This window comes from Gekko japonicus, unplaced genomic scaffold (genome assembly GCF_001447785.1).
Source record: "Gekko japonicus isolate JY-2015 unplaced genomic scaffold, Gekko_japonicus_V1.1 scaffold288, whole genome shotgun sequence".
In the NCBI taxonomy this organism is placed as follows: domain Eukaryota; kingdom Metazoa; phylum Chordata; class Lepidosauria; order Squamata; family Gekkonidae; genus Gekko; species Gekko japonicus.
In genome coordinates, this window is record NW_015173682.1 from 173,799 (window position 1) to 184,548 (window position 10,750).

The 10,750-nt window shown below is 40.1% G+C and overlaps 1 protein-coding gene across 1 annotated transcript in view; it reads left to right on the forward strand.

Annotated features, from left to right (window-relative positions):
• Nucleotides 1-10,750, forward strand: part of LOC107120373 (attractin-like protein 1) — a 910,146-nt gene that overhangs the window by 152,333 nt on the left and 747,063 nt on the right. Inside the window, 2 exon segments of the mRNA XM_015423059.1 lie at nt 2,650-2,833; nt 4,167-4,321. Coding sequence (XP_015278545.1) covers nt 2,650-2,833; nt 4,167-4,321 — 339 coding nt within the window.

Consider the following 10,750-nt stretch of genomic DNA (forward strand, 5'->3'; position numbering starts at 1 on the left):
TTTGCCTTTAGTGTTTGACAGAACTAATTATCTTAACAGTAGTGCTTTGGTTAAGCATTTTGAGACACTGTTGTGGGTTTGTAGAGCTTTTGGAAAACCGTCAAAACCTTTGACAAGAAGTATAACTTGACCATTAAGACACAAATTATAGCAGATTCAGCTTTACTGAAGGCTAGGCAAATAAGTAGATCCCTATTTTTGTTGGATCTGAAAGTTACTCTAAATACATTTTTAAACAACCTTGTATACTGCTTAAGTCCAGTGACACCTTTAAGACCAACAAAGTTTTATTCACACAAAAACTTATACCTCATCGGATTCAAACTTTGTTCTGCTGCTTCAGACCAACATGGCTACCCACCTGAATTTGTCTACAGCTGTATGTTTCATTGCTGGATTTAGACAAGAAACTGAATTTGAGCTACTATGAATCAGTCTCAGGCTGGTTGAATGTTTTGCCTTGTTTTTGTTTGCTGAATGGCTAATATAGAAAGAAAAATGTTGCACGATCTCTCAAACAAACAAAAAATTGTGGGACGGGGAAATCTTTTTTGTGTAAACAGCCAGAGTTGAGAGTTTTGAGTCTATGTATTTCTAATAGAACAAAGAAGACTGAGAGCATTTATTTACTGATTTGATTTTTATCCCACTCTTCCTTCAGGGAGCTCTGGGCGACAGTTTCGCTTTGAATTTTTAAAATCCTTACAACAATCCTGTGCAGTAGGTTAGGCTGAGAGATACTTAATGAGATTTGTGGCAGGGTATGGATTTGTATGCAGGTCTCTCTGATTCCTTATTGACTCCATGATGTGTCAAGCACGATTTTTAAATCAAGGACTCTACATTACCTCATAACTTACGGCCTTATTACAGGTGTCCACTTTTACTTATACTTCTGAACAGTAATAGAAAAATATCAGTCCAGACATCTGTCTAAAAAGCAATTGACTGGGCGTTTTTCTGACCAGTTATAATTATTATCATTAGGATGTTGAGCAAGGGAGCTTGAGTTTAATAATGCCTCTCAAATTGCCGTTCAGCAAAGTCAAAGTATGAGGGTCAGTTTTTCATAGCTTTCCATGATTTTGAACCTACAAAATCTTGAACTTTTTAGCACAATATTTGAATAAGCAATATATTGGTTTTTTAAAAAAATCCCTCCTTCTCTCTTATAGTTTTGCTGAGTAAATTAACATTTAAGGTACTGCCTGAAACCATAAGAGACTACAAAAATACACTTCTCTAGTCTAGCTTTTAGCTACTATTTTCAGTTCCCAAAGTTCAAGCAGCAGCAACACTGATGGAAAAGGCCTTCTTAAGAGGTGTCTTTATGAGCTCTTCTCTCCGCATAAGTTTATCCATAGATGAGCTTTTTCCCCATTGTACCAAAGAGCAATACATATGATCCCTTACAACCCCCCCAAAAAACCAAAAAAACCCACAGCAGAAATACTACATGCTGTTTGAGCAACAAACAAACAAAAACAGAGATCAGAAAATCAACAGCACAATGGTTTCATTCATGTTTGCAGTGTTTATATTGCTAGGTTCTATGAAATGTTTATCTTTTCCCTAAAGAGATAGAAATTGCATTATAAGGGGACTCAGGGATTCTGGTAACCTTTTTGTCATTATTAGGGCTAGAAGAAGCTAAGAAGACAATCAGAGGTTCAAAATCCCTGCTCCTTTTAAATAACTGTCATGACAGGATGTCTACAGTTAAATTGGCTTTCTAAAAAGTGGTGGAAGAGAGCTTTTTTGGAATGTTTGGAATGTTAATGTTATATAGCTTAAATATGAGCTAGAAATAAGAACATTTTTATTTACATAGGGGCAATGGTTTTGTAGTTCTGCATGATTTTGCAAAACGTGTTCAACATGGAGAAGTTCCCAGTTCAGTTCCTGACATTGCCACTTAAATGGCTGAGGCAGCTGGTGCTGGGAAAGACTTTTCACTCTCAGAGATTCTGGAGAACCACCGTCAATCATAGCAGTTCTGTAGACAATGTAGACTTAGCCTCACTTAGTACAATGTGCTTCATATTTCTGAGCCATCATTATAAGCACTTATCTGCAAATGTGGAATGATTACTAAACAAGTATGTGTAAACAACATATAAGGTTCTGTAAGACCATATCCCTCTGGGCACCAGCAATTTCCCACCAAGGAGGACTGTTAATGTTGGAGGTGGACCGGGCCCCTGTGATTTCTTCCATAACTGTTGCTGGTCTTTCATTCAGAGAATTTCCAATAACTAGTAATTATATGTGCTGAGGAGAAGAAATGATGCTTTAACTACTAGGGAAATGGTTAATATTGATCTCCACTTCCCATAAGTGTATATTGATATGAATTTACATGACCTGAAGGTACACAGAAAAATCTGAAGATGATTGAATTGAAATAGTCTGAAATATGAAAGGTGTTTGTTTCTTTATATTCCCCTTCTTTGGAGGAGCTGTAGGTGGCATATGTCATTCTCCCACCACTTGTATCTCCACAATACCACTGCAAAGTAGGTTAGGCTGAGATATAGTGATTTCATAATTGTGTTAAAATTATTATTTATTAGAAGAAAAATTATTTGTGCAGTGATAGTAAAATTTTATTTCATTTCTTTCCATTTCTGTCTTTTTTTTTTTTTTAAGGATCACATTCTTGGCTTGTGCCAGAAACAAAAGGGGCAATTGTACAAGGTGGATATGGCCATACTAGCATCTATGATGATACAACAAAATCTATTTATGTTCATGGTGGATACAAAGCATTGCCTGGTAATAAATATGGTTTGGTTGATGATCTTTATAAATATGAAGTTAACAGTCGGACATGGTAAGAAGGTCTTCCTTTCACTTTTTAATAGTTGCCATATGGGCAGCTATTTTGTATTTAATAAAACCTGAAAATGATTATGAAATGGTTTAAGTGAACAGTGCTATGAAATATTCGCATTCTATTTTATATTAACTTTTCTATCATGTTATATTACACAATATATTATGCAATTTGATATATTATGCGATTTGCACTGAATGTTTTTGTGAAATTTTTGAGTACTTTATGCTGTGACAGTATAGTATGAGATTGGCACAGGGTGCCCCCTTTTAAAGAAGGAGGGTACCATGTTCTTGTTTTCTGGCATTAGACGTTAGCCCTGCCCCATGTGCTATGCAATAATAGCCAACAGCTGTGCTGTTTCTCTACAGCCAGAGAAGTAATACAAGATAGAAGAGGAATATCACACATAGGTGCAGTTACTCGGGGGGCCCTAGGATGTGGCTGAGGCAGACATACGAGTATATAGTAATGAGTTCTCTTGTCTTTGTGGTCTCTGTGCATCACCGACAGTATAGGATGCTGAGATTCAAGTCTAGTAGCACCTTAGAGACCAACAAGGTTTTCAGGGTACATACTTTCAAGAGTCAAACTGTCTTCTTCAGACACTAAAGATGCTGTATGCTTTAAAGGGCTGTATAGACTTTGAAACCTGAAGAGCCTTGCTCAGGAAGGTGTGGATTAAATTAGGTTTATAAGAAAATAACTTCTTCTGATCCTAATCAATTGCATCCCAGAGACCACTTTAAACTGGGAAAGGGATAGATTTCCTAACTGTTTCAAATATCCTGGAATTGTGATGGACATTAGGTTACAGGGATGCATACTATGAGGCATGTATTTTCCTTCTTCTCATACTTTTCCTTACTCTGTGAAGAGGGAGAGGTAAAACTGCTCCCTGCTACATTTATCGCAGAGATTGAGGGCTAAATAAGCAGCTACCTGCTCATCTAGTCTTGTTAGTTGTTCAATAGTGCTAGACTGCCAAAGTTCAGGGTTTGGTAAGCAGATGGTATTCACCTATTCCTGGAGTTCAGCAGTTTCATGAAATTATGCTGTTCGGATGTGGGTGGGCTGGTTGCCCATTGATTTACAAAAGAAATAGCCCTGTGTGCTGTTTCTCACAGGACTCCAATGAGATCTCCGAACAGGAGAACAAGGAGCCAAATGAAAGTTTTAAGAAAATGTTGGATATATAGCTTGTCTCTCACAATTCAGCAGTTGTTTCCTGTTTCTGGGAATGATTTTGTATGTATTTGTTAGTTTGGTATTTTACATTTTCTTTAAAAATAGACACTGTACAGTCATATGTATTTCTTATTTTTAATAGGACAATTTTGAAAGAGAGTGGTTTTGCAAGGTACCTTCATTCAGCTGTCTTAATCAGTGGAGCTATGCTGATTTTTGGTGGAAACACTCATAATGATACGTCTCTGAGTAATGGTGCAAAGTGTTTCTCTTCTGATTTCCTTGCTTATGATATAGGTAGGTTTTATATGTAGGATTGAAACTGAAATATGGCAACCTTAATATATAAAACACAGTTAATATGTTTACGGTATCCCATTTCAAAAAGGTGTTTCACTGTGTGAAGATAAACTTTTAAGATGATTACTTGCTTGATAACCTGCATTTTATCATGATACTGTTTGATAAATACTAAGTTGCAACATTTATGGAACAAACCAATCTATTTTTATATGATGAAATAGTTTAAATGTAAGACTATTTAGTATCTTCACTCTTTCCATCATGTGCTGCAAAACAATCAAAGAAATATCCACCTTATTTGCACCAGCCTGTTCAATCTGAACCACCTATGTTTAGGGCCTGCAATGGTGGGGGAAATGGAGGGACAAAATTTGGGGGACACAAGTCAGTTGGAGGGCCCCTGAAGCCAGCACCACACTATATTCACCAAACACATTTAATTTTTCCCCGAATACAGTTCTGACTATAGCTACTAGGGGTGAAGGGTACGCAGAGCACAGTAAATAGCACTCAGTCTGCTGGTTGGGCCTTTTAGCAAAGTTTACCATGAAGCGGAGGGAAACCGTTTGCTGATCAGATCATATTAAACCCATTAGCCAAGCCAGTGCTGGAGAAAGGCAAGACCAGCCAGAGTTGGGTCTTTTAGCAAAGTTTACCATGAAGCGGAGGGAAACCGTTTGCTGATCAGATCATATTAAACCCATTAGCCAAGCCAGTGCTGGAGAAAGGCAAGACCAGCCAGAACACAGTACCGTCAATGCCAGGATGTAACCTCCTATCAATGTCCACAGTTTCCCTCTTTCTTTAGTTTCACCCATCTCTTGCACAGCCAGATCTTGCAAAGGTTGTATAAATATAATGGCAACACAGTGAAAGCAAGTTTTAGTACAAAAACACAATATTGAGGCTGTAGCACTGTGTAAAGAAATACAAATGGATCTGTAAACTCCTAAAGATAGTCTTATTGAAAATTTGTAGTATAAACAGCTAATATCTCAGCTAACAGTTTTTGGAAGTTGGTATTTATCTAAGGAGTCCTGTGTGGACCATATTGAATTTGTATGTATGTATTAGATGTTCAGGAGCTGCGGTGGCTCAAGTGGTTAAGACGCTGAACTGCAGGCTGTGGAAGGTCGGTAGTTCAGCAGTTCGAGACCCGGGATGCCGCATGACGGGGTGAGCTCCCGTCTCTAGTTCCAGCTCCTGTCAACCTAGCAGTTCGAAAGCAAGAAATTGCAAGTAGATAAATAGGTACCACTTCGGCGGGAAGATAACAGCGTTCCGTGCGCCTTGGACTTTAGTCATGCCGGCCACATGACCACGGAAACGTCTTCGGACAGCGCTGGCTCTTCAGCTTTGAAATGGAGATGAGCACCACAACCCTAGAGTCGGACTCGACTGGCTTTCGAGCAAGGGAACCTTTATTTTTTTATTAGATGTTAGCTGTTTATACTATAAATTTTCAATAAGACTATCTTTAGGACTTTACAGAACCATTTGCATTTCTTTACACAGTGCTACAGCCTCAGTGTTGTGTTTTTGTACTAGATCTTGCAAAGGGGCAGCCTTGTTAGTGCATGGTAGCAATTTTTTAAACAGTTCACTGTCTATTCCTTAATGTCTGTTTCCCACACTTTGTTCTTCTCTCATTTTGCTCTCTTCCTTTCCTGACCTGCTCTTCCTCTATTCCCCACTTCTAATTTCTGTCCCCCCTCTCCATTTTTAGTCATGGTCTCAATTCCTTCTCATTCATCCTGGTTGGTAACTTTAAATGTATTTAACAGTAATATAGCAGCAAACCTGTGTTAGTATTATGAACAAGGGGGGAGTTTCCCCCATAATCTATAATCTAGCAAAGAAGTAAAAGGATGGTTCCCCACTCTTAACATGCACGATAATGAATGCTAATCTGCTTTGGTGGTAACTAGGGTTGCCAAGTCCTACCTTAAGCCGCAGTGGGGGACTCCCGGATTGCTCCGGGAGCGTGCGCACCACGAACACATCACCCAGAAGTGATGCGGGCGTGCCGGGGGCGGGGCCGCGGTCATCCGATGGAAAAACATAGAGTTTTCCCTCGGATGACCGCGGCCCTGCCCCTGGCAGGCCCGGCGTGGCTGCGTTGCGTCACTTCCGGGTGACGTGCTGACGCCGGGCACATCCCGTGCTTTGGGGGGGGTTCCCCCCGGGGCCCGACCCACCAGCAGCGAGGAACGGGCCTCCGGAGCGGGGTTTTCCCCGCCCCCCAGGGGGATTTGGCAAGCCTAGTGGTAACAAATGGTATTAGAACTTATTCATTTACTTGCAAGAGAACAGATAACAAGGTAACAAGTTAGAACATATTTATTTACTTTATTTATATCCTGTTTTTCTCCCCAAGGGAGACCAAAGCAGCTTACATCGTTCTCCTCTCCTCTGCTTTATCCTCAGAACAACCCTGTGAAACAGGTTAGGGGGAGAGGGTATAACTGGCCCAAGGTCACCCAGTGAGCTTGTATGGCACAAATGGGGATTCGAACCTGGCTTTCCCAGATCCTAGTCTGATTAACTACTATACAAGCTTAGCTTCAATTGAAAATAGCATGGGATTTCTGGAGATAACCTGGGCTAGGATTTTGCAGTTCCCTTCATTTTTGGCCCTGGAACTCCCATGATCATCCTGTTGGCCAATTTTGAGATTCCTAGTTTTATTTTCTGAGTTATTGCCTGCCACAAATGGATGGACAAATGGACATGTGGATCCTTTTATTATTATAGATACATGGTAACAGCCAGCTAAGTTATTTGTTTTCTTACAATATTTTGTTTGGATCAGGGTCATATGGGGGGCAGATGGAATCTTTGTCTGGGGGCCCCTGATGGCTCTTGGAAGCCCTGCCTATACTTTGTGGCACAGTAAACTCTGCATGTTCATCCCTTCCTGTTCTTCACTGTAAAATTCCTTGTTTCTTCCCCTTTTGTTTCTAGTATTACTCTTATACCTCCCTTAGGCATCCCTTCCATGTTCCAACAGTTCCACAAATCAGTCTCCTGCATCAAGTTTGACCATGATGCTGTGCATTTTCTGCATACCAAACCTGGAAGTTCTAAAAACACACCTGCATTTCAAGAAAGAGATCCATACTTAACATTCCAATCCTAAATAAAGTTACATTGTTTGAAATTTATTGAAGTTAATTGATATTGGACTCTGAAGGGTCTAATTGTGTTTAGGATTGTATGGCACTAATATTTTAAAATGTTCGAATAAAGACAGGCATAGAGTTTTTTGTGAACTCACATGAGAGTCCTCTGTATCTCTGGTGCTTATGGAGTTTCAACTACAAAAGTAATATTACTTTTGTTGTAGTCTGTGGATTCTTAGAAAGACCTTAGTAGGCTGATGGAAAGAAAGCATTTCTTAACCTGCTGGTTCTGTAAAGGTCTACAGATGAGCACTGACAGCTTCTCAGGAGTGACAGCATAAAATTTTCCAAATAAATGACTGGTTTCTAAAATGAAAGAGCCAGCATAGGCCAGAAAACAAGAGGTATTGTGGTCTTTCCATCTCAAGTGACTGAGGCAATGCAGCTCAGGCACACCATTATTTCATAGTTGTAACTTCCACAGAGCAGCCATGCATGGCATTCTGTTTTATTGTTTGTTCTTCTTGCATGAATTATCGATATTTCAAATAGTTTTGAATGTGATTGTTACTTTAATTTACACAGTTCTTCATTAATTTAATATGGAAAGAAGTGTTGAATTGCTTAAAGGCTGTAATTTTTATTTGTTGCACTGAATTAAAATGTGTAGGCCCCATGAGTCACTTCAATTGATTACTTCTAATGGTTATATTTTCTTGTCACATAATATAGGAATTGTAATCAACTATGTGAGTACTGGGACAGTCATAAATGTAACTTGAGACACATTGCATAACCAATTTTTCTTTATTCCCCCCCCAACATAAACGTGTGTAATGTTTTATATTTCTAAAGTTGTAATGCTACATTATTTCTGCTCCTAGATAATTAAAGCATTTAACATATTATCTATAATTTCTATCAATCTCACTTTCCATGCATTATTAATCTAATACAGTACAAATAAGACAAATGTAATTTCTCTCATTTTAAAACTTGCATCAAGATTAATTAAATGCAAGTTTATTCTTCTGTGCCAGTCCTTTGGCCAGATTAATACCACAATTCTGCAATATGCATCATACATAGAAATGTAATTCGAGGGGGGAAATAAAATTCCTCAGATATATTTCTTTTTTATATAAATGTTCCTGAAACCCAAATCCAGTGGTCTATATCGTATCCCTTGGCTCAGCAGAGTTTGAAACCTTCCTTTAACTTAAAGAGCTCTTTCTTCACTTCAGTTGGATGAAAACTCCTTACTCTGGAGGCTTCAAATTTTGCTAAGCTTAGGGACAAGATATAGGCCAGTGAGTTATTGATTTGGGGAGGGGGGACAGAATTAAGTGTAAGGTTGGATCCCACAATCTGCAGATGCAGTATCACAGATCTTTGCTCCAACCCCAGGAAAATTTATTCCCAAAGTCAGGACCCATGTGGACTGATACTGGGGAGGGAGAAGGGAGTGTTATTATTTCATTCTTCCTCTTCTGTTACATTCAGACACATTCCATAGCTGTTCTGGCATGGTTATGTAGCCAACATCTTTCACAGTGAATATTAACAGAAAAAAATCATTCAGTTTCTCTGCAATCTTCCTACGCTCTTTCAGTAATCCTTTCACTCACTTGCTGTCTAATGGCTCAAACCCTTTTCTGATTGGTTGCCTGCTTCAGATGCATGTAAAGAATTTATTGTCTTAATCTGTTTAGCGATTTGCTCCTCAAACCCTTGTTTCATCTGCCTTTTCATCAGCTTATACTCATTTTGACAGTGCCTGTTCCTCTATTGGGAAGATTTCTACTTTTGAAAGGAAGGTCTTTTTTTTTTTGCCTTTTATAACTTTCTGATATACTAGCATCCTCTTGAATTTGATGGCACTATTCCTAATCTGCTTTATACATTCTAGCTGAATTTCAATTAACTCCCAATAATTCGGCAGAGATTTAAGAATAAGAACATAAGAACATAAGAGACGCCAATGTTAGATCAGGCCGAAAGCCCATCCAGTCCAATACTCTGTATCACACAGTGGCCAGAAATACCAGTGCCATCAGGAGGTCCACCAGTCGGGCCAGGACATTAGAAGCCCTCCCACTGTTGACCCCCCCAAGCACCAAGAACACAGAGCATCACTTGCCCCAGAGTCCCTATCTATACCTTGTGGCTAATAGCCACTGATGGACCTCTGCTCCATATGCTTATCTAATTCCCTTTTGAAGCCGTCCATGCTTGTAGCCGCCACCACTTCCTGTGGCAGTGAATTCCATGTGTTAGAAGGCATCTCAAACCAGAAGCTTCCAGTTCATGTCAGCTTTCTCCAGGAATTTGTTTTGTTTTATTTTATTTATTTATATTCTATCTTCCTCTCAGACTCAAGGCAGATTACAAAATTTAGCAATGCAATAGGAGCAGCATGAGATATACAATACAAACTGTAATAAGGTTGGAATACCAAAGCAGTATATGAGATGAGATTTGGTGACTTTTATGACATTAAGCATCAGTAGTCTGTCCGTTTTGATTTAAGGGAACATAAGAATATAAGAGCACTGCTGGATGAGACCAATAGTCTATCTAGTCCAGCATTTTGTCTCACACAGTGACCAACCAGCTCCTCTGGATGGCCAGCAAGAGAGCATAGAGGTTAAGGCCTTTCCCTGATGTTGCCTCCTGGTTCTGGGATTCAGAGCCTTAGTGCCTCTGAATGTGGAAGTTCCCCTAAGTCACCATTGCTAGTAACCACTGATGGACTTATCCTCCATGAATCTATCTAATCCCCTTTTAAAGCTGTTTATTTCTGTGGCCATCACTACATCCTCTGGCAGCGAATCCCACATTTTAACTACTCTCTAGGGTTGCTATCCCCTGATGGGGCGGGGCCCCCAGTCCACCGATAGCCAGCTGGTCGGCTGGGGGAGCCCCTCCCTAAAGAGCACTGTTGTGTGTGGTGTGCCCGGCACGATAACATCAGTGGAGGTGATGCCATTGCACTGGGCTTGCCGCACGTGGGATGTTCTAGCATTTGAGTTAAAACTATATTTGGGTTAAAAACTCCATAGAGTTTTTTCCCCAAATGCTAGAGCAGGGGTGGCCAAACCGTGGCTTGGGAGCCACATGCGTCTCTTTCACACATATTGTGTGACTCCCAGCAGGGCAGCTGAGGATGCCTCCCCGATCAGTCTTCCTTTCCCCAGCCAGTGTTCCCCTTCCTGGGTAGGCTTGAGGCGGGCGGCGGGGCGGGGGGAGCAGAGAAAGAAAACAACTGTAGCTTTAAATGCATTCTCAAAGCCCCCCCCCC